General features: G+C 39.1%; 1 protein-coding gene and 1 long non-coding RNA gene across 3 annotated transcripts in view; both read left to right on the top strand.

Annotated features, from left to right (window-relative positions):
* LOC125804795 (uncharacterized) overlaps nucleotides 1-25572 on the top strand; it is a 376893-nt gene that overhangs the window by 113149 nt on the left and 238172 nt on the right. The window lies entirely within an intron of this gene.
* nlgn3a (neuroligin 3a) overlaps nucleotides 1-25572 on the top strand; it is a 211982-nt gene that overhangs the window by 33906 nt on the left and 152504 nt on the right. Inside the window, exons 2-3 of one of the 2 annotated variants that reach the window (XM_007228428.4) lie at nucleotides 16650-17419; nucleotides 18872-18931. In XM_007228428.4, coding sequence (XP_007228490.3) covers nucleotides 16966-17419; nucleotides 18872-18931 — 514 coding nt within the window. In that variant the 5' untranslated portion in view covers nucleotides 16650-16965. The remainder of the gene's footprint in view (nucleotides 1-16649; nucleotides 17420-18871; nucleotides 18932-25572) is intronic. The other variant, XM_007228429.4, reaches the window with a different exon arrangement.

Genomic DNA, 25572 nt, shown 5'->3' with positions numbered 1-25572 from the left:
TGGCTGCGTTATTTCTAATCAGACTCAAGGTTCATCTAATAATATAACTGCAAATCTGATCAGTGAGAGAGAAAAAAATGTTTGCATGTCTGCAATGATGTTTTAAAGATCATATGGTCATGAACACCTGCTGCAAAAGCCTGGAAAAGTCGTGGAAAATCATGGAAATGTAAAGAAAAAGTCATGGAAATGTATTGGTTAAAAAGTGTAAGAACCCTGCTTAAGTACTTTCATATTTAATACCTAAAAAAAACCCCTCTGAAACACTTTTTTTTATTTCTAGGATTTAATGAAAACATTTCCAACATGTCTGTTTGCACAGGATTTACCTGGGCTTATTTTTTATTTAATTGGTTCTTTTTATAATAACTAAAAAGTAATCTAAATCGTCTTAATCTTTACACACATTGCTGATAACGTGCAGAACATTAAAACAGTTGTAGTGAGGATGTAGTGAGGAAGTTTTCAGATGAGACTAAAGTCACAGGGATAGTTTTTCAATAATTACTTTACAGCACCCTGTGGAACTGATCCCACCTGAGTAATTTACTCTGTACTCTGATCCACCAAGGTTAATCTAAATGCAGTGTACAGTATTTGTCCATACGAGCTACAGTTAGCCTGTCCTGAACTCTTGTTTTGTCTTCTGTCCTCGTAGGACAGTATATGTGCTATTCCACCAAATAGGAGCTATTTGCTTGTTGTAATTCTTCCAAATTAAACTTATTTTTTAATCTTTTTTCAACTCAAATCTAAAAACACATATATTCACCTATGTGAAAGCAGCTTTACTTACTAAAACTAGGTTTCTAATCTGAATATGTTTACAAAACTCATGTGAGATTTAAAAAGCGTGTTTAAAAAAGCAAGTCCGCTAATTCTTTTATTTATTTATTTTTAAATAAAGTCTTTATTTTAAAGAAATGGTTATAGACTGAATGTTCAAATAATTGATATTTATGAAAAAACAAAAATCAACACTCCTGTTACTTTTTATGTTGTTGTTTTTTTGAATAACAGGACTGAAAGTAACAGAAATTAGTTTTTAGCATAGAATTAGCAAAAACATAAAACATAGCTAAATGTCGGCTATGCTAACAGCATTAGGATGCTGAGAACATCCTAGGGATTTTCCCCAAAATTTGCATTTTAAAAATAAACCAATAAGATTTAAGAATTAATTTAGGTAACAGGACTGAGTGTTGAGATTGAGCTCCTCAGCCATCGTTACAATAAGATCAAATATACAGAAAAAAACTAATGAAAACTTTAGTTTTGGTGTGTTTAGGTTGGTGTGTTGGTCTTCTCATGATCTTCAGAAGAAGCAGCTGATGCCACTTCCTGTTGTAGATGTGACTTCCTGTTGTAGAATGTTTCAGATGGGGTTTTCTAGTTTTTATTAATGTTTTTTTTACATATTACATATCTTACTTTTGCAATTAGGTCAATGTACAAGACACTATGCTTAATAATAAAATGTATTTTAAAGTTATTTTGTTGCACATTTCTACATGTAATTTCCATTTCTGGAAAGAATTGGCTCCCATTGGGTGGAATGACCCATATCTAATCCCTGTTGTTACAGTCCCTCCAGACTCAAACAACTACAAAAAAAACTGAAATGAACAGTGGAGCAGGATGGGATGCATTACCTAATAGATTTGGCAGAACCTTTGAGTTAAAGGCAGCCCGATAAAGCCGGGTTACAGTACTTTAATCAATCACACCAGCCTCAAGCCAATTTAGGAAGAAGACCCACATCCGAGACGAGGCTTTCAGACGGGATTAGAAAAGCCAAATAGAGAGGCAGCGCTTCCACCCGGCTCTGCTGAGGAAGAGGAGGAAGAGGAGGAGGAAGAGAGGTGCAGTGTGGTCATCTTTCTCTGACATCTCCTGAAGCTGCCTATACTCTTCTTCTCTGAGACGTTCAGCAAACTGCTCAAAAAAAATGTTTTCCCACAAAACTACGTTTCCCATCATTCAGCCTGGCGCCCACACTAAACTCAGAGCCTGTTATTTTTAATGAGGCAGATTTACGCCGGGCGCTGTGGCGCTGTGGTTTACTGGGCGAGATCATTACTGGATCTTGTCTCGGCTCGAGGCTGGAGGCTGAAGCTGGAGATGGAGCTAAAGATGGAGATAAAGATGGAGCTAAAGATGGAGATAAAGATGGAGATGAAGCTAAAAATGGAGATGGAGCTAAAGACTGAGCTAAAGATGGAGATGGAGCTAAAGATGGAGCTAAAGATGAAGCTAAAGATGGAGCTAAAGATGGAGATGGAGCTAAAGATGGAGCTAAAGATGAAGCTAAAGATGGAGCTAAAGATGGAGCTAAAGATTGAGCTAAAGATGGAGATGGAGCTAAAGATTGAGCTAAAGATGGAGATGGAGCTAAAGATGGAGATGAAGCTAAAAATGGAGATGGAGCTAAAGATTGAGCTAAAGATGGAGATGGAGCTAAAGATGGAGCTAAAGATGAAGCTAAAGATGGAGCTAAAGATGGAGCTAAAGATGGAGCTAAAGATGGAGATGGAGCTAAAGATTGAGCTAAAGATGGAGATGGAGCTAAAGATGGAGCTAAAGATGAAGCTAAAGATGGAGATGGAGCTCAGAAGAAGGCTCTTCTCACGTTGGCTCACGTTCCCAACCCAAGAAAAACACCAACAACAGCAGCTAGAGCCCTTTTTCTCGAGAGTTCAGTGAAGTGAGCGTTCAAAAAGAAAGCAAACGAACGCAAAGGAGCTCTCAAATCCCTCTGAAACACCCCCTCCCAGACCCGGCCCGACTCGACCCGACCAAACCCACCCCAAGCCCGGCCCAGACCGGCCCAGACTACAAGCCACTTTCAATCAGCTGCTGAGCTCCTCATTCATGCATTCATCTCAAGCATACGGTGTCCCCGAAAACAAAAAGATGACAAACACAACTACATTAAGAAAAACATTTCCCACACCGGAAATACTCCCGGCCGCTAGAGGGCGCTGTTTAGCTGTTGAGGAATTACGCCTGTGAGCAAACTTCTACTTCAAGCTTCTAGCGCGGGCTTTTGGTACAACGTCAACAACTAAACAGCACCCTCTAGTGGCCGGGAGCATTTCCGGTGTGGCAAATGTATTTGCTTTCCTTTAATGCAGCATTTCCTTTTCTTAATGTAGTTGCGTTGTCTTTTTGTTTGCTGCATTTTCTTAAAGGAGAACTCTGGTGTAAAATGTACTTTTGTTGTAGTAAAACATGATAAAAAGTTCTTATTTTTGATGAATAGCACACCTCCGCTCTCCCACAGCGTTCAGAGATCCAGAAATTTTTACAGTTTGCCCAACAAACACTCTTCAGACTGGGAGATACGGGGCATAATTTACCCTGATAAATCACTTTTTACACCATTATCCAGCTCAAAGTAGCTCCACACCTCAGCAGACTCTGATTGTAAGTGTATTTGGGTTTTAGAAAAGCGCTATATAAAAATAAAGTATTATTATTATTATTATTATTATTATTATTATTATTATTATTATTATTATTATTCTGAGTCGCTGCGGTTTCAGGGGACGTATTAATTTCAGATTAATCCAACCGTAGTGTTCGAATGCTGGCCGGGTCTAAACTAGCGTGAGGCCAATGCATCTGATCTGTCTAAATAAGGTGTTGGTTCAGCTGGGATGATTGATATCAGTCCAGTAATCCCCTTCCATCTCCACTAAATCCACTGGCTAACATCCCTGATGGGAGGCTTTAGCTCTGACGGGGCCGCTTTTATTTTTTCAAGCACATTTTCAAGCGTATTTACCTTTTCTCAGGATTATGTGCTACACTTTTTCACTTTTAGCCCACTTTCCTCCCCATCCTTCCCCCACAGCCTCTCTCTCCCTTTTTCTCTCTCTCTTTTTCTCTCTCTCTTTTTCTCTTCTCTCTCGCAGCAGTTTGATGCCATTTGTTAGCAACTTCTGTTCGTGATGATAAAAGCTTGTCAAGGTTATTTTTCTCGGCAAAGATTGATTCACCCAACGTGTATCTTCTGTAAGACCGCAGCGCTGTTTGGATAAAAACACTTCTGAAACTTAGAGTTCACATTAGAGCGAGATGCACATTAGCCTCTGATGCCGAATAAAATCTAACGCTTCTAATAAATAAAATCGCCGGCTTTGTGCGATTCAGAAGCAGACATCTGTACCGACGGATAAAATAAAATAACAATGAATTAAAAAATAAATCAATACTGGAAACACATATATACATACTTCATGCTACTACTGTACTTGTTTTGGAGGTTGAATGTGCTCTGCAGCGTTTTGCAGCTTTGTTTTGTGTGGTTAGTGGTGTTTGTTAGCTCTGCTACTCGCTGTATTTTTTTGTACATTATGTGCTATACCTTTCCTCTTTCCTTTTTCTCGCAGCAGTTTTGACTTCGTTTGTAAGCAACTTCTGTTCGTGATGATAAAAGCTTATCAAGCTTATTTTTTTATCGGCTAAGATTGATTCACCCTACGTGTATCTTCTGTAAGATAGGAGCGCTGTTTGGATAGAAACGCCATTCTGTTCACATTAGAGCAAGATGCACATTAGCCTCTGATGCCGAATGAAATCTAACGCTTCTAATAATTAAAATCGCCTGCACCTTGAGGAAGGAAATGAGAGAAGCCGGCGAGATTCATTCGTATGCGGCTCACGAGCTTCCTGGCTTTGTGCGATTCGGTAGCAGACATCTGTACCGATGGATTAAATGAAATAACGATGAGGAATAAAAAAAAAGAAAATAGATGCTGGAAACATGTATGTGCTCCACAGGGAGGCAAGTAGACAAATTAATTTCGATTCATTTGCGGAAAGCCTTGGAACACCAGCCAGTCACAATAGATAATATCTCTTAATACAGCCCTCGTATTGTGTGTTTCTCTGAATCTCTTAAATAATTATGATATCTGGTGCATCCATTGAAAAAACGTCCATTATTTCATTTGCTGTAATGACGCTCCTCTGCGCAGTTCAGTACTGAACTCTGTTGTCTGCTCAGTACATATAAAGTTAATTATACCCACATTAACTCATAAGAGCTTATTTTTTATCTTTCTCTCTTTTCTCTCTAAATTTCCATTTATTACTCAGATGTCATAGCCTTCAAACTCTAAAAAAAACCCTGCAAAAAAAATGCAATTACATATTCCTCTGCATCTCCTCTTCCCGTCCTCAGACAGAGACTGACACGTTTCCGTCACACTGATGGGTTGTGGATTTAAGATTCAGGGCTGCTACAGAACACATATTGACACTGCAAATTTCTTTTCAATCTCCACTCGCCTGCCTGCAACTGTAGGTCATTTGCATGTAAATGGCGGCGTTATCCAGCTCCGCTCTCGACCCGTTTCTCAGGTTTTCTGTGCATCAAAGCAAAAACCTCATTCTGTTCGAGTGCAGATGACGATGTTTTGATTCTGTAATCTGTTGTAAAGTGGAAACGTCTCGCTATGATCTTCAGTTTGCGAGATGTTAATTGTGTTTGTCTTGTTTTGTAGTGAACAGACCAGAGTTTGAGTTACAATCTGGATTAAAACGCCACACAACACCAATAATTATATTATATAAAAAAAGACCTTGGGTAAAACTCCTAATTCTAGCCGAATTCTAATTCGATTCCTGTTCATATAGCTTGCCAACAGCAGCCAGAGCCACGAGAGAGCACAGTTGTCCTTACTCTCTCTGGATGGGTACAGTAGATGCCGCTCTTTCTTAGTCATTTATTTCAACTCAAGTCATTTAATTTATATTAAATAGTTAAACATACAAATATATTACTATGACAGGTTTAATGCTGACTGATGGAAAACACAAAGTAAGATCAGTATCTAGGAAGATCTAAAGTTTGACAGTAGAAATAAGTGTAGAATCACTATTTGGCAAATTGTCAGCTCACTGTTGCCATTTCTATTTATATGTTGTCATATATATTTATTAACTGCTTGTCAGTAGGTTTTAAAGTATTCCAACCTAATTGATAAACAGTAATAAAATGCTTTATAAAGCATTTATAAACTCTTTATAAAAGTAGTCTTTTTTTAAAGTGTTACCAAAAAGTAAATCTTTAATATCTGTGTTTACGTGGCATTGTGTGATGTATATGTATGTATATATATATATATATATATATATATATATATATATATATATATAACAGATTCTGCTGCTTTAAGTGTGAATGTGATTTGTTTGCGTAGAGCAGTCAGGGTTCTTTCTGTCGACGCGGCTGAACATCAGATATCCGGCTGAGTAAAAGCCGCGCTCGGGTCGACGCTCGCCGTATTTTTCTGTCAGCATGTTAATGTGGTCATGCCAGGTCGACTGCAAATGCCAAGACACGTCATGCTATTAATAGAGCTCTAATTTTATAGTTAACATCTGGGTCATTTTACTGTTTTTTCCGAGGGAAATTATTCAAATAAGCGGCGGCGGAATCTGTTTTTGAGGAGCTTTTTATTTTAAAAGGTCAGTCGCTGGTTTTGAGGAAATCGACTCCAATAGCTGCGAGTTCCCGCTGATCTCGGGCGGCAGTCTGCTGCAGAACACGGCTTATGTTTCCGAATAATAATGCTGCCAGAGTAAACAAAGCCATACTGAGGTGGAGATACACAAAGCAAACAAACAATTTAATTTGAAACCGAGCCCAAAGATCAGCCATCTGCATGAGTATATAGCAGCGCTAAGCTTACTAGGTTGAAAGCAGAGTAAATTACTGGTAATTCAGCCTGATGAATCCCAGCGAAAAGCCTGAAAGCTATTTCATCCTCAGAGTTATTGGGTCTTCAAAGGGTTACGCGGGATTCGGATCACCACAGAAACGACCCCGAGACTAGTTTCCTTCTGCCCGACATCAGAGAGAGCGCACTGCCAGATTACTGTAAAACCCAGCCAGCAATTGACCCACCGTACATATAATAAAACATTATGGAAACTTAATAATAATAATAATAATAATAAAGAATGGTACCAAACAGTGACTGTGAATCAGGGCACTCTAAACACAATTTGCTGCAATATGATGAGCTACTGGCTGCTGACGGCTGGGAGTTTATGCCTATTTTAGCATTGATTTTATTTTATTTTATTGTTAATATACTGCATTCTGTATATGAACTGATAATAATGTCTTTGCTGATAAAATGTAATGTTTGTAGTTCATGCTACTGTTTTTATGGCTTGGGGAAATTAAAACTAAATTTTAGCCACTAAAATGGATATCACCACTACCTTTAATATGGCTGGAATAAGATATTGATATCGCAATGTATGATATAGTTTTGTTTATCGATACCTGGCATCAAATATCAGTCAAGACTCAAATATCAATACTCACCTCGCCCTCACTTTAACTTGCTAAAGGTACTGCCAGGGCTGGGTATCGTTTTAAAATGTATTGATACAGATACAGTTCAATACTTTAGTTTGAGAACTTTTTTATAGGACTGTGCCGATCCATATCTGTGCTTTACACTTTATACCTCTGAAACTAATAAAAAAATAACTAAAAATGCATGACAAGGCGTTTGCTTCTCCTTTTAGGACATACAATATATACATCAGCAAGTATTGATTTGTACCAATAAAATATAATATTAGAATATATGAAAAAATAAAAATAAGAATATAATCAAGAGGAAGATGGATGATCACAAGCCATCAAACCACCAAACTGAACTGCTTGAATTTTTACACCAGGAGTAAAGCAGCATAAAGTTATCCAAAAGCAGTGTGTAAGACTGGTGGAGGAGAAGAACATGATGCCAAGATGCATGAAAAAAAAACTGTGATTAAAAACAACCAGGATTATTCCACCAAATATTGATTATTTCTGAACTCTTAAAACTTTATGAATATGAACTTGTATCAAATCTAGTTTTCCGAGCTCTTCTATGGCACGTTCTATTGTTTTGCTTACTTCTTTACCTCATCTTTTGTCTTGCCCATTCTATTGATTACCTGTTGCCGAGCATCTTTGTATTTTTGGACCTCTCTTTTACCTTTTTACTTGTTTTGACTGGATTTATCATGTATAACCCTGCTTTGACTGACGACTCTTTTGGTATGTGGTTTAAATTTACTGCTGTTTTTTTTTTTTTTTTTTTGTTACTGACCTTGCCTGTCCCTCACAACTCTTGGAAGCCTAGTCTGTACTCTTCTGTACTAAACTCCAGTTACATCTGAATTCAATGAATTATTTTAATCCCAGTAAAATGCTCTTATTTACCTTTTAAAAAGATGATTACTGTTGTTTTGCTGTTTTCTCGGGTTTTGAGTTGAGCTGGGTGCTGACTCAGCTCTTGATCGGTCTGGACGTGATGGTGACGTCATGGCCCCTGCATTGTTTAATATCGTGATGTTTATATATATATATATATATATATAATCGAAAAAAATAAAACATTTGCAATGTAAAATTTTTCAATATGGTGCAGCCCTAGTCCATGGTTTGCTCTGCGGGAGAATAAGTGTTATTGTAAGTAAGTAAGAAAGACATTAAATGCATTAAACAGAAGGAGGCAGTGAGACGCTAAAGTAAAAAACATTATATATTATATTTCAGCGTTCACTGAGATCCTCTCTCTCTCAAACACTACAAAATGCATCTAATCAGCTGGTTTATCAGCATCTACAGCAGACGGTTCTTCGCACGGCTTCTCTGGACACGTTTCAGACGACTAGCGTTCTGTTCATCAACCTGCATCTGATCTGCTGCTGCTGTATGAAGCTGTCAGGGCTGTCAGCTCCAGGAGGATTCATTATGAAGCGTGGCCTTTGTGGCATCTCTCCAAAACACACTTAATTAGCTGCGATATATTCCATAGTGTGACATCTAATGAACGTCCTTCCTCCTGCTTATCTGCCGGAGAATATTGTGCTTATTTAGGCCAAGGGTACAGAACTGCGTCCCAGCGGGACTCCAGCATCATGTTCAGCAGATCGTCCAGGAGTTTTTCTATCTGTTATGAAGCGAGGGCTCGAGATGCTGCCCTCATTAATTAAGAGTATGGATCTCGCTGAAACTCGCCGTTTGTGTTTTCTTACATCATCCAAATATGTAACCTAATTCGGCATCACATGAATACAGTTCTAGTCATGGCTGAGATAAATCTTAAGTGGTTGTATGCGGTTTATAATTCCCTCTGCAAGGTCACTTCCATTCTGTTCTGTTCTGTTTGTTTGAGAGGTTTTATGCAGCTTTCAGTAGTTCAGTATTATATCTCATGGCCTCAGTGATCACAATAATTATATATTTTTCATCCTCTTCTTTATCAGTGATGCTTATCTATAATAATGTATCACAGTAAAAAAAAACTAATCCAAAAAGTCATCCAAAACATGTAGTAAAATAATACTCCTGTAAACACAAATACATTTTAGTACATAAGTACTTAAGTAGTAAAGTAAAAATAATACTCCAGTAGATACAGATAAAGCATTTTAGTACATAAATACTTAAGTAGTAAAGTAAAAATAATATTTTTAATAGATACAGCATTTTAGTGCTTAAGCACTTAAGTAGTAAAGTAAAAATAATACTTTCATTACAGTACAGATACAGCATTTTAGTACTTGAGTACAGTAGTGTAGTAAAAATAGTGGATATAGTGGATGTTTCTACTTTATCTTAGTGGCAAAAAAACACAGGTGCTCCACTGCTTGATTAAAACCCTGACAATAGTAATCAGTCAAAAATCCATACATATCCTGGGAGGCTGGCGCACCTGCAACTTATTGATTTGCTGATGCCAATATAATTTTGATATTATTGTACATGAAAATACCAAATAAGAAATAGAAGTGCAGTTCAGTTTAGTGAGGAAAACCTGTTGTGGAGCAATGTAGTAAACACTTGCTGCTTTTATTTGGCATTATTTGACCAATTCAGAAGAATGGATGAAATGAAATAATTTAGGGGTGCAATAACTTTCACCTCTTTCTGCAAACTGTTCATAATATTCCTGATCATAACACATTAAATTATGGGTGAAACAGAACCCTGCTTTATCGGATTAGGCTAAAAAAATAAAAAAGCAAATATTTGTGTGCGTAAATGCACATAAATAAGCATTTTGAAGGAACATGTTTCCGGTGAATAAAAGTGAGCCTTGGCCCTGAGCCAACATTGTATTTGCATTATATTCTTTTTAGCGTGTGAGCGTAGCATAGTGCTTTGGGTTGCAATACTCGCAGGCTTCTCACAGCACAGAGAAAATCAATGCTGACATTAAAAGTAAATTATACTGTATGCGAATAACTCCGCTGCTTATATTGCTGTAGTGTGTTGTTCATTTGCCATTCACAAATCATGGAGATGTATGGACGGCGGTGGGTGTAGCTGACATTTCCATTTTACAAGACAAGAAAAAGACAAGAATATGTTCCAGATTTTTATTTATTTAATTTTTTTTCTTACACCTCGTGGTTTAGCGCCTGTTTCTGCAGATCGTGTGTATCTGTGTCAGTAAGTAAGGGTAAAGATGGTCACAGCTAAATATATATCACAATATTAAACAGTGCATGGCCCATGACATCACCAGCCCCACCAGTATCTGTATCTATTGGAGTATTATTTTTACTACACTTATGCACTTAAGTACTTACATGTTAAAATGCCTAAAATGTGATGCACCTGCCTGGTTTAAACAGCAGCAGAGCTTCTGAATTTATCTACACTGATGGGTGTGGTGGTGGAAATGAGTTCAGGGGTGTTCAGGTAAATTTTTGGAGTATTGCTATCTCAGTGGCAGAAAACACACCACGCGCCACTGCCTGATTAAAACCCAGACAACAGTCATCAGTCAGATGTCTATTTCTATCTTGGGATGCAGTTGCGCTTGCCGCTTATTGATTTGCTGATACCAATATGATTTTGATATTATTGTAAATGTAAATATCAAATAAGAAATAAGAGTGCAGTTCAGTTTAGTTTTTTATTTTAATTTTTTTTTTACACCTTGTGTAAATGTGGCTTTAGCGCTGGTTTCCCTGCCACAACCTGCATGCTACTGTCTCGCGTCCGGACCGATCAAGACTACTTTTTGTGTTGAGAACAAAAAAACAGCAGCATGACGTGTTTGATTTAATTGTCTTAAGTGACATCATTGCACTTCCTGTTAGTCTCGATGTGACTATTGCACATGCACACATGCACGCATGCATGCGATGACGATGCTTAAACGATTTATATCGTGCAGCTCTATTACTCCACGCTATCCAGGCTTACGCTGAGCCGTTGCGGTGATCACAGCTCAGCGGTGCTGCTCTGATTTGTCCTTGATATCATTCCAAAGCCGCTGCAATGCAATAACGGCCGCATCGGCTGTTTTCTGCGGCCCGGTCTCCCCTGCCAGGATTATTTGGAATGGACGACTGTATTTTGACATTTCCCAAATGCTTATTCTTTGTGCAACATGCCAATCTCTTTGATTAAATATGGTGCGGCGCCGTTCGTCACGCCCGGCAGCTTTCGCCGAGGCACGAGTCGACAGAACTCTTTGGCATTTTGAGCACAGGAGTCATTGCTGATAGCTGATAATCTCGCCCGAGGAGGAACGAGGGAAGATGATATGAAATATTTAGAAAGAGATGGAGCAGGCTGCTGTTCCTTTAGCGGGGAATAATAGTCGGCTCCTCAGCCGGCTCTGCTCTCGCTCATTGCTTTTCCTAATTTCCTGTTCTCTAACAAACCGTGTACATTGCACCATTTTGCTGCCAGCTGGAATCTAAGTTATGATTAATAGGTGTTACTGAAGTGCTCACAGCAATGTTCAACCCATTTTTTTTTAAGGTCCGTAATTACTTTTTAACTTAAAAAATGATCCTTAGGCAAACGCGAGCCTCTGCTGCGTGCAATAGGCGATATGTACGGCAAAATACTACATGAACGCTGAACACTGAATGCATTATTTAAGGAAATCGTTAGAAAGAAGACTACAGACTGTAGTGTATAAATTATAGTACAAAAACCTTGTAAAAAAAAAACAAAAAAAAACATTGTAATACGTTTAGCAGTGTGTGTATTTCATTTATAAGCCCTGCACAAGATGCATTGTGATGCTCATTGCTATCTTACACCCCATGAACAGTATATTTTCACGCCTCTCACCCGCGCTTTTTAAATAGAGCGTCAGAGCCTCTAAATACAGTATATATCTGCACTGATGGGCGTGGTGTTCTGCTGTTCAGGTACATTTCTGGAGTTTTGCTTGTTTATCTTGGTAACAGAAAACACAGGAGCTCCATTGACTGAATTAAACCCTGACAGCAGTCAATCGTCAGATGTTCATTGCTATCTTAGCTATGCAGGTACATGTACACAAACCCAAAACTTTTACATCAACAATAAACAGAATAGTAAATAAAATAACATTGCTGTTCCCGTAAATGAGCTGCTGGAGCTCCTTCACAGCGTCAACCAGCAGCTCAGTTTCCTCTGCTGAGAAGAGTTTGTTGGACACGTCCAGGTAGCTGCACCGTTAAAATAGCAATCCACCAAAGTCAGAGCGCACCTGATCTACTCTTAAAGGGAATGATGAGAAAGAGACACTCTGATTCTGGGATAAGGGATAATACTGAGTCTATAATGAGTCTATAATGACAACTTTTTTCTCACAATATTATGACTTTATTCTTGTTATATTACAACTTTATTCTCACCGTATTACGATTTAAATCTCACAATATTACGACTTTATCATTGTAATATTATGACTTTATTCTCACAACACTACGACTTTATTCTCACAATATTGTGACTTTAATCTTGTAAAATTACGACTTGCAATATTTTTACTGTGATCTCCTAAAAGTTTGACTTTAATCTCAATGTCAACTGTTTTTATTTTTTTAAGACAGGCCCTAAATGGGGCTGTCATAAATCACCTTTAGAAGCTTGATCTTAATATTAAGTAATATTATAACTTTATTCACACTATATTATGACTTTAATATCATAAACGTACGACTTTAATCATCTTCAGCCGCTGAATCTTGATGAAAAGCTGAGCTGGTTTGTATCTGTCACTATTAGAAAGGGGGGTTGGGTATATAATGAGATGTACGTACAGAGGGGGCGTCCTCTATTAGTCAGTAATAAACCCCTCGGCCTGAGAGTTCTGCCCCTGCTCTTTATTTATGATCGGCCTCGAGACGATCGATACTCAGGACTGGGTGAGAGCTGATTGGAGGAAACTCCAGATTCTTATTCTTTCGTTGGTTTGGTTTGGTGTTTCTTCAAATCAGGGGTGACCACACCACTGTCCCCCCCACCCAATCTAACCACCAGTCACATGGCGTCACCCCCCCCCCCCCCCACTCGGGTGCCCTGAACCCGCTGTCAGTGTTGAGGAATGGCGGCGGTGCTCTTTGCCCTGGTGGTGTATTTACGGCGCGAGGGCTTCACTCCTGCAGATTAATACAGTCGGATCCAGCAGAGGTTGAATCGCACTCCCGTTCTATTACATAATTCATCTTAGTAAATACAGCACAGCTGCGAGGCCATCATTAACACGGCCAATAATATTTTGCAGTGATTAGCTGGGCCAGCGGTAAGTACAGCCTTTAATGTGCTTTTCGTGCCATTGACTTCTCATATGAGCGCAAAATAACCTAATATTTTTTGACGTAAGCTGCCGTTCGACACGGTGTTGCTCATCATGGCCGACGTTTTCAAATGTCAGCAGTTAACGTACTAAATTAAGTGGAAGGAGAAGCAGATTAGTCAGATATACGGGGCTGTTTACTGCTGTTTTGAATCCTAAAATAATTAAATATAAGAACCAACAGCTTTGCATGGGAACACCCACCTCCCATACACCCACACACACACACCCACACACACAAACACACACACACACAAACACACACACACTTAAACACACACAACTCTCTGACACTGCCACATTTTGGGACCAGTGATAAGGGTTAAAATAAGGGTTAAAGTGTAAAGTTCTAGGATAACCACCACTAATATAACTGATCATTAAAAGTCTAGAAGATTTTTTAGCCTGATTTTCATGTGCTATTTATCAATTTTGATTTGCTTCCAGTTTTTTTTTTTTTTTTTTTTAACCTAAAGGACTTTTATTGTGAAAGAAAAATAGTGACATGAAGTGGTGGGGACGGCCATTTTGTTTGGGAAGGATTACCAGTGAACAACTATGAAGCCCCTAAGTTGATAATGCATGGCTATGACTTAATAATTAAACCACAGGAAAAAGCTCCTACTCCATGTAAAGAGATAATTAAGGCGTGGGAACGAGATCCTTATGTGTGGCCAGGGCATGGGAACAAGATAATTAAGGCGTGGCCACAACTTGCTGTGGTTAGCAGTGCTTAGCGCTAGTAAATGCTGCCCAACAGCGCTACACTGAGGAACCTTGAGTGTTACGGTAACCCAGAGCTCTAACAGCTAGCGTTTTTTTCGCCGTTGCTTGTGAAAGAGATAGCACTGCTCCAGCCTTATTGCTGGAGAAACTTCATTGAAACGCCTGTGTAATACTGTACGTCAGCCGACTGGCTTTACTGCTCAGTAATATGGTGTCTTTTGGGAAAATTAAAGGATTTTAAGTTGCGTATTATAGTGTGAAAAATAGGGTATCTATATAAAATCTCTCTTTTCATCTACAGCATGTTTTTTGGTGATATTACACCCTATCTTTGGTAGGAAGGGAAAAAACAGTATACGTTCTCAGGTTGTTTCCAGTACGCTGTTCTGTTCGGCATGCAGTATAGAGCTGCTCCCTGAGCTCCACTGGTCTCCGGCTCTTTCTCCGGGACTCGGCCGTTCCTCGCTCTGCTCCTCGCTGGTTTGTTGAGGTAGATAAGTGTGAGTAGACGCTGTGAATCACGTGCGAGGCGGAGGAATACACTGGCAGGCTTTGAGCAGTGGGAGAAGTGTGGCGCGGCGATAAGTGCACCTCCAGGAACGCTCATATTGCTTCCAGCAGTTGGTTAGCACTCGGCGACGGGGTGCAGATACATTATAAATCATTTACAGCCATTTTCAGGATGCAATATCCAGCCTGCAAACCCCCAGCCTTCTCCCGCCACCGTTATTATTCCAGACCCTCAGAGACGCAGCCCAGGGCTGGGGGGTCTTAAGCTTTAAGAACTGAAAATTGATCAGCGCTGCGTGGAGAAGGGTTCCACTCCACCGGGGACTCCCTTACCTCCCCCACTGATTAGCATTTACTGCGCTGGGCGCCCACCGCCCATGTCGCGTTTGCAAATGTGATCTTTCTAGAAAGGCCCAGAGAGAGAAAGAGAGAGAGAGAGAGAGACACAGAGAGAGAGAGAGAGAGAGAGAGAGAGAGAGAGAGAGAGAGAGAGAGAGAGAGAGATAGAATGTTTTAAAAATGTTGTTTTGCACATTTCCATCTCTTTAAGGACCAGAGGAGCTGGAGGGGGTACCCTAGGTTAATATATTTGCTTGATGGACGTCTATTTATTTGTTGCCTGGCCCTGATGGACAACAGAGACTCTTCAACCCCCATCCCCCATCCACACCCATATATAAAACCCATATATATATAACTTACAACACCCATATATATATATATATATATATATATATATATATATATATATATATATATATATATATATATATATATATATATATATATATACATACAGTGAGAGACCATTTAAAAATGATTTTCTTTGATTTTACCACATTAAAAACCTCTGGAATATAATCAAGAGGAAGATGGATGATCACAAGCCATCAAACCACCAAACTGAACTGCTTGAATTTTTACACCAGGAGTAAAGCAGCATAAAGTTATCCAAAAGCAGTGTGTAAGACTGGTGGAGGAGAACATGATGCCAAGATGCATGAAAAACCAACCAGGGTTATTCCACCAAATATTGATTTCTGAACTCTTAAAAATATGTGAATATGAACTTGCTTTTTTACGAGCTACAATGTTTGTAGAGACTTGATTTTGTAGCTGCTCTGTTTGTAGTTGCTCTATTTGTAGCCACAATGTTTGTAGCTGCTCTATTTGTAGTTACTCTGTTTGTAGTTGCTCTATTTGTAGCCACAATGTTTGTAGAGACTTGATTTTGTAGCCACAATGTTTGTAGCTGCTCTATTTGTAGCAGCTCTGTTTGTACATACTACACTCTATTAAAAACTAGTTTGTATTATTAACTTATTATAAGAACACATCCAGTGTTTAATTTATATGATTATTGTGCATGCACACGTTTTGATACTGATGCAGATGCTGAAATGATATATTGTGCGGCTCTATCTCATACATACATACATACTGTATACACACACACACACACACATCTGTCTACAGCTGTGCACAGATGATACGGAGGCGTTGAATGAGCAGCAGGAGGAGCAGCATGTGTTCAGCAGGCCTTCCTCTCGTGTAGACCTGCTCTCTCTCCTGCTCTTCTCTTGATTGTGCAGATTGATGGCTGCATTAGGGCTCACTGTCATATTTATGCGCGCTGGTTTATAGTGGTGCAGAAAAGCACTCCCTGAGTCAATAAAAGTGAGTGAGTAAAGAAAGTCAAATAAAAAAAAGGAAAAGAAAGCGAGTGTCCGGGCTGTGTGTGTGTGTGTGTGTGTGTGTGCTGGGAATCGGCATTCATTTTCCTGTCTTCTTTTTTTTTAGAGAGAAGATCTGACGGGAGAAGCGGAACTGGACAGCGGTGAATGAGGACCGTCTGGACGGACGGACAGCAGTGGAATAGAGGAATAATTTAAAGCAGCGTTTGGATTTTTTTGAGGGTTTTTTGTTGGCTTTTTTTGTGGCTCCTTTTTTCCGCGTGTCCGCGTGACCCCTCCCTCCGATGAGGCCGACTACGAGAACGAGAAGAGTCGAGGGACTGAAGGACGGAAGAGACGTGTGCTGAGTGAGTGTAAAAGAGCGTGTGAGAGAGTGTGTGTGTGAGTGTTGGCGTCTCTCTGGGCGTTTTTTTTTACGGACCATGTGGCCCTCGGCGCGGAGGGGCCGGATGTTGCCAGGCCTCGGCCGGGGCTCGTCTCTGTGGATACGGATGTTTTTTTGCTGGGCGTCGGCGCTCTGGGTCCGGGGGCAGAGTTATTACCCCACGGTGAACACGCACTACGGGAAGCTCCGCGGCGTGAGGGTCCCGCTGCCCAGCGAGATCCTGGGACCCGTGGACCAGTACCTGGGCGTGCCCTACGCGGCTCCGCCCACCGGCGAGAAGCGCTTCCTGCCCCCCGAGGCGCCCTCGTCGTGGTCGGGGATCAAGAACGCCACGCACTTCGCGCCCGTGTGCCCGCAAAACATCCACAACGCCGTGCCGGAGATCATGATGCCTATCTGGTTCACTTTTAACCTGGATATAGTCGCCACGTACATACAGGACCAAAACGAGGATTGTTTGTACCTAAACATCTACGTTCCGACCGAGGACGGTGAGTGTGTCGGGTATACGGGAGAGACGCGAGAGCCAAAACCTCCTATCTCCACTTTTTATCTCCTCTTTCTTCTGTGTCACCCTCTGTATCGTGTTTGGAGCATGACTTTGTCTGGCGCATGCTGTGTCTGTGTCTCATCACCGTCTCATCCCGTCCAAAAAAACTCAATCTTCATCTTGACTTGATCTACCATCCTGTCATCATGTCTTTCCATTTTTCCATTACCTCTTCCCTTCCATGCCACTGTTATGGGTTCCTCTTTTGTGTCAAAAATCGAAAATTTAAAAAGAAATGATCTTTTAAGGTAAGAAAAAGAGAGAGGGCTCAGATTAAAATCTGAGACGTGAAAAATATGAAAAATGTGGGGAAAAGATTGGATTTGAACTAAAAAAAAAACTTTAAAAAATATTGGTGCATCTTCCTATCCTCACTGTCTTGACTGTTCTGGGGGATTAGCGCTTAGCGATTAGCCTGCTTGGTGTGTGAATGATCCTTTTCTGTAGGGTTGGCGAACGATTCTGGAACACGAGAGGCCTGTGGCATCAGTCTTAGCCCTGTAAGACCCGTTACAGTCCTGTTTCTTCCAACATTATCTCAACTAACTCAACTAAACTGTAGTTCTTTTTAATTGAGCTTAACTCAAAATATGGGTGCCGTTGTACGTTTCCCAGGAGCAGATAAAACAGTCTTACATCCGGTCTGTTCCGTAAATTGAACTCAAATTGAACAACAAGTTATATTAAAGTTATGTCGATTTAAATGCAGGTTTTTTGCTGCAGAAACTCAACTAAATTGAATTGACTGCAAGAACTGATTGACTTAGTGAACACACGTACGGCACCCCTCGTGCAATACCTGTCACTCGTGCAAATGTTTGCTGCATCAGCAGCAAAGCAAGTCAAGCAGGAGACACATAATCGTGCATTGCGACACAAAGCGCCATGCATTCTTTTGCAATACATGCTGCGGGCAATGCAATGTGGAGAATTCTCCTTCCACATACTGTACGTCTCCTTCACGGTTGTAACGGGCCTTATGTAATGAAGTGCATGTGAAAAAAAAATACATAAATAAAAAAGCAAAGAGGCTTCCTGTGTCCCAGGGTCTCAGGGTACAACAAATCAATCAATTAATCAATATTTTGGAATTTCACCTTTAAAAAAAAAATCATAAAACACCTAGAAAAAATCAAAAAAGAAAAAACACCCCAGTGAACTTTCTTGACAGGCACTTTTTTTTAAAACGTTGTTCTTGTTGTTTCTGATTGATCGAGGGAAAGGGAATGGGAACGGGAAAGGAGGGAGGGAGGGAAATATGGATGGTGGGATGGTGGGATGAATGAATAAATGGTGGGAGGGTGCTGAAAAAAATGTTGCATGTTCTCCTCCCAATTTTCTTCACTTCTTCCGGAGCCTTCTGTTATTTTGGAGTTTTTTATTCATTTTACAGTCAAAAGAATATCCAAGGAATGTGCCAGAAAACCCAACAAGAAAATATGTAGGAAAGGAGGTATGTAAAATCAAGCCGACACGGGAACGGGAAACAGAAGAGAGCGACCGGTGCGTCCTCTCTAATGTCAGCGCCGTAACTCCCCGCCGTCCTTGGAGTCACGGTCCTAATTGGAACGGGCGGCGTGGAAATTGCAGTGCGGATGAATTATGTCTGTATGTTTATGATGTCATGTGTGAACGAGCTCGTAAAACAGCACAGAGTTGTTTCTGTAATGTGTGTGATTTCAGCGAGCTTATATATGAGACTATATATGTTTTGTACGGTAATTGCCTGGTGTTGCTCGCCCGGTTCTGTTGATTTATCTCAGCAGAATTGATTTTATTTTATACACGGTTAGCGCTTAGTAAATCCACTTGGATCCACATTAATCAGTGTTGATTATTAATCCTCAGGGGTCACTTACAGTAATTTAATGCTGTTATGCTCCTAAGAATATAAAAATAATAAGGTACCACTTTAAAATAAGACTACCTTTATAAAGGGGTTATAAATGGTTTACAATTAGGTTATTAATGGTTACTAATTAGGTTGTAAATGCCTTAACAATCATTAATAATCAGTAATAACACATACATAGAAAGGGCAACAGTATAAATGGCTGTGTAATATAGTTCACTATTTGGCAAACAACAGGTCATTGTTGCTCTTTCTATGTATGTGTTATAACTGATTATTAATGATTTTTAAGGCATTTACAACCTAATTAGTAACCATTAAGAAACTAATTGTAAACCATTTATAAACCCTTTATAAAGTCTTATTTTAAAGTGGTACCAAGAATAATAAGATGATAAAATGTTATATGTGGATGTTTTGTACCTTGAAACTGTTCTGCTTATTCTGTGTTTTTTCTTTAATTTTAAATTTATTTTATTATTTTTTTGAAAGAAATGCTCATCACAGTCTGATCTAATGATTTCTCTGATTATATTTACACAGTAAATATCCTATAATATAATAATATTTACATACACTTCATGTTCAAACATATGCAGTCAGTCTTTGCAATATCCAGCTAATTTTTGACCACTGTGGGGAAACATTTGAATAAAATTAGGCACCGAGTGGTCCAATGGGCTAAAGTGCTGCCACTATGATCGAGAGGAGATTGCAGGTTTGAATCCCGGTCATGCATCTTGCCATCAGCTGCCAGAGCCAGAAAGAGCACAGTTGGCCTTGCTCTCTCTCTCTGGGTGGGTACAGTACAGTAGATGGCGCTCTCTCTTTACCCTCATCACTCGTATGGTGATGTGGATCAGCACAAGGCTGCATCTGTGAGCTGATGTATCAGAACTGCTTTCCTCAAAGCGTTAGTGCGTTAGAGAGAGAGAGAGAGAGAGCACAGAACAGTCTGCTTATCAGCAAAGTCAGACAGCATGCTTATCACACATGAAACCATGCGTTAATCATGCGTGACCTTCTGCTGCAGTCCTCACTACATACATACATTTCCCCTCTTTCAATCTAGTGATTTAAATTGAGAGCTTAAATGCCATCATGTTAACTAATCAATAACAATCGCAGCAAACGCAGTTTACTATTATTGATGTTATTGATAATGCCAATAACTGGTTGCAGGGCTAATCTGAAGATTATAGACGTTGTGATAATTGCAGAGACCCTGTTAAAGACGATGGTGAGGAAATGTCAATGGCTGTCGCTGCTGTTCGTCGTGTGAAAAGCAAAAGCTATGAATAAGTAACTCCTGAACTCTCCTGGTTCAGTCGAGGATCGATTATACATAAGTTGGAAAACCTCTGAGGTTTCAGCTCTCAGCTGCAGGGTCAATAAGTCTCACTTCTGTTTCTGTTTCTTTTATAAACCTTCTTCATACTGTCATACCTTCCTCTCCCTCTGACAGGATGATGAACCCACGTTAGAAAAGGAGAAAATAAATGGTTTCTTTTCAATTCTTCAGTTCTTTTTTCAGTAAGAAGTGCAATAGCATATCACCAGGCTCTGATCAGTATCTTGTTAATTCTACAGCTGAGGAATTTTCCTGACTTCCATATGTCAGCGCTTTCCGCTGCAGCCGGGTCAAAAACGTGCTTTTGTTAACGTGTCCTCTCTTTTAAAACATTTCAAATGATCCTGCGAAAGTATTTACAGCGAGAAATGCCAGTCATCGCCTAGCTCTCGCGCAGATTCGCGCTGTGGGCCACCTCTTAACACCCAGCCAAATGCCATCATAGATAATAAAGAAGAGTGTAACACAGGCTCGCAGCATCACAAACTCAACTTTTATTAAAGGGATTTGTCTAATATGTGACAGTGTGTGTGTATGCATATATATGTGTGTGTGTGTATGCATGTGTGTGTGTGTTTGTGTGTGTGTAGCAGCACAGTTGATTAATTCACACATTAAGTGAATTAATGCAGAACCTTTCAATCAACGATCTGATGGGGAGATAATGGGAAGGGACTGATATGTTTCATGCTGAATATTTAGATTATGTTTAATATTTAAACAGTATATTTAAACAGTGTTGTTTCACATAAACCAATTTAAACCCAGATGAGCCTCCGGGTTCTGAAGCTCCACGAACGACTTTCCACCAATAAAAGAGAAGTTTGTTCCGTTTATATCTATTTGCTGTAATTATCCGTATTATGAATCAATGCTTACTTTTGATGTATTTGAGTAATATAATCTTACATGGCAACCCCGGGGCGCTACACCACCATCGGCTTTAAATGACTTGTAAATAGGTTTCTTTGAAATGCAAAAAAGCAATGGGGGAAAAAACAGCCAATCATTTCGGTGAAAAAGAGCGTGATTACACTCGCCTGTAATGTGCTCACATTTCTTTTGCTCGACATTAACAAACATGCAATCTTGGCCTGGTGATGAGACTGTGCAGAAAATTAATTATATTGTCTGAATTAAATAAAACCATGAAAAAGCTCTTCTAGAAAAGCTGCATGTGGAGAACCGACAGGATAACTGGAACATTTCCTCCAGCCCAATCCTAAACACCACGCTCCCTGCAGGTCTAGATAAAGAAATTAAGAATTTATTGAGGCTTAAAAACAGGTCGAAAAAAAACAGGAATTGAGATTTTGGGCCTACTGAGATCTTTTTTTGTGATTATGTGATCAGATTGTAAACTAGATAAGATGGTAAACTAGGGCAGTCAGCAGTAAAGCATTAACGCACTTGGTTAATTTGGAATCAGCAACGCATTATTTTATTTTTTTAACGCAATATATTACACCAGGAAGTTTGATGTGCAAAGCTTGGCGAAGTTGAATTTATAAAGTATATAAAGTACAGCTCTGGAAAAAAAAATAAGAGAGCACTTAAAAATGATGGATGATCACAAACCATCAAACCACCAAACTGAACTGCTTGAATTTTTGCACCAGGAGTAAAGCAGCATAAAGTTATCCAAAAGCAGTGTGTAAGACTGGTGGAGGAGAACATGATGCCAAGATGCATGAAAAAAACTGTGATTTATACGGCTGACAAGCTTCCTGGCTTTGTTCGATTCAGCAGAAGACATCTGTATTGTTTGCTTGGTTTTGTGTGGTTAGTGGTGTTTGTTAGCTCTGCTACTCTATCTCTGTATTTTGGCTGGAAATTGTCCAATACTGTTTAAGTTCTCTTCTATATTCCTTTCAATTAGTGCCCTGAACGGGGATGACTAGTCATGTTACATTAATATTGTATGTGACAGATGCAATAATAAAATTTAACAGGATAAAACTTTAACTAAATATAAAATATAATCATAATTACCAATAAAAAACAGTAATAATAAAAATATTCAATGTTGATTAATGGCTTTTATTGTTGCTTGGTTGATTAATTTTCAATTTAATTTGCTAAAACCATGTTCAACCCAATGATGGTCGGATGGATTTTGATGGAACAGATGGAACTGATGTATGAAATGAATGCATTTTCTATATCTGCATTCAGTAGCATGTAAACGCAACAGTTTACTGCAAAAATCTGTCATTAAGTTCAACAGAATATATTTCTGTATCAATAAAACAGCTGCAGATTTCCTCCACCAATCAGAACAGTACTGGATACTGTAGGAATAACAGCGACTGCAGTACAGAGCTGTTCCTCCACCACTGCAGAGGATTAGCATCTGTTTTAACAGTTTCTTGGTTAGGAAATGAAACACGTGATAGCGCGAGGTTAGCGTTAACATGCTAACGGAGAACATGTTATTGTAGACTACGTCCCTGTGGTGGAGCAGAGCTCTGAGCTCTGTACTGATGTGTGGCCGGTCAGTAGAATCAGCTGATTGATCAAGGCAGTGGATGTTGGATCTTTAGAGGGAGGAAAGTCTCCCTGGAGGAGATGTTTAGTACATGTTTAGATGTCGGACATGCAGAGCAGAAGCTTAGATTATTCTCTTTCCTTGTGTTTTTGATAATAAGGAAAGGGCTGGTTTTAGGATTTTGCATTAAGCGTGTTTTCAGACCAGCGCTATTTGGTTTGTTTGGTTAAAACGGACTCTGGTTTGGTTCTGTTCGATTCAGCAGTTGTAAAAACAGAGTCTTTTGTGGCGAGAATTTGATCCGACCTCAGTCTGACCCAGCTATCAAACATACTCCTGATGTTTGAGCTAAATGCTGTTCAGCTGTTCAGGTGCAGTTTAACCTGATTCATTACTCATCAGATATGTACTGCAGCTAAGATCTAATGCATCTCTGCTGATGCTCCATATTAAGCTATTGTTTTAAGCTGAATGTAAATCAATGTATGTGATAACAGTTTGATTGAAAACGGCGTGGCTTTTATACATTCCTTGTTGAAGCAGCATCACACAGCACAAATGTACACGATGGTCTAAAACACAGAACCTTTTGATTGTATTTACTTTTCTGATCTGCCTCAGAAAGCTCTGACCAATCAGAGAAGAGAACATACTCCCATCGTTTGTAGGAGCACATTTTAGTGCGTTTAGGTCTTTTCCTGTATACAAAAGAACTTAAAAAAAACTAATTAATCAACCGATTCAGATTAGAGAAACCAAATACCAAAGTTTGAAAACATCCTATGCACGAGTTCTGATGCACTAGTTTTTTTATGTGCATCCAAGTGTGACGACTATATTCATATCTGCATGAAAAAAATCACAAATGAGTCAGATTTAACCAGATTAAAGAGTGTGAATAAAAAAAGTCAAATTAAAAAATATATAATTAAAAAAGACACCTTGTTTGAAAGCGCTTAGCAAAGCAAAAAACAGAAGCCAAGAAAAAAAATAACATAGATTAAAAACTAGAAATATAAGAGAAATTTGAATAAAATAAAAGAGACAAGTAAACCATAGAAAAACACTACTTAGAAACAAAAAACAAAAAAAAGAGTGTATAAAACAAAAGGCATATGAACAGAACATTAAATAGCATTTAAAACAAATAAGGAAAGGAACAAGTTGAGTAATTTAATTTGAGTACTTTATTATTTACATGTTATTATTATTATTATTATTATTATTATTATTATTATTTTGGGCCAAACTAAAGTACAACAAACAATCAAAGGTCACCAGATAATACATGTAATTTTAGTCCGCACTAACCAATAACTATTCATTTATAATAATAATAATAATAATAATAATAATAGACTACAATTCAATCAATTAGCACAGATGATGTATCTGAGTGACGGTGATCTGGCCCTGTGTTGAGCAGCGTGATGGAGATGAAGCCTGTGGGGCTTCAGTCATCAATAGTGGCGTTATTGTCTTTAGCTTGTAGCTTTATCTTTTGATCCAGCGAAAGAAAGGCTCTATTAGTTTCAGAGCACTAACCTGTAATCTCATGTAAATTCTGACAAATTAGCATGATATAAAACCAGCGGTAACAGTTGCCAAGCAACAATAACTCATCAGCACCCGAGCCCGCTGATCATCCTTTTGAATCTACCTTGGTCTATTTCAATGTAATTGGCCCTCGGGGCTCACAAAAAAACGCGCTGATGAAATATGAGTAAAAAACACAAAGCCGGCTCACGTCTGAGACGAGGAGAAGGACGGAGGAGAAACACAGGCCGCAATTTGCTTGAGTGCAGAGTCACACCAGTAATGATGGGTCTGGCTGTGAGTAAATGGCACTGAAGTTCATCTAAACGCTCCCTCGCCGTAACATTCGACTCCACGCACAGCGCCGGAGAGGCCCAGGAGTCGGAAAGCCATGATTACCTCGAGTCCTCCAGATTTAGTTTCTTGTACTTTCTGACGAGGCGTCGTGTGGCTTAAAACAGCCCAGTTCCTCCAGAACCTGTAAACAAAGTGAGTTGGGCTAAATTTATTTTTGTAGTAGTACTCGCAGTTCTGTTGCTGCCCTAGAACTGATGTTTACAATGATGTAGACCAGCGTAGTGAAGCTAAATTAAAAAACTGATTTTATTTCTCAATTTATCTGGTCACCAATTGTCCAAATTGTCCATTTTTTGAAATACATTGAGGGTGGCCCTCATTTACAGGGAAGGGATTGACAAAAAAAAAAAAATAATAAAATAAATATAAAAAGAGCATTTTAAAAAAGAATGTGTAAGATAACTATTAAAAAAACAATAATAATTAAAAAAAGAAAAATCAAAGGTAATAGAACTAATAAAAATTCAACTACAAATGAATAAATAAAACAATCTCCAAAACAGCACTTTT

This window comes from Astyanax mexicanus, chromosome 10, assembly GCF_023375975.1.
Source record: "Astyanax mexicanus isolate ESR-SI-001 chromosome 10, AstMex3_surface, whole genome shotgun sequence".
Lineage (NCBI taxonomy): Eukaryota > Metazoa > Chordata > Actinopteri > Characiformes > Acestrorhamphidae > Astyanax > Astyanax mexicanus.
Note: the sequence above shows the minus strand (reverse complement) of the source record. Positions and strands in the feature narration are given on the sequence as shown.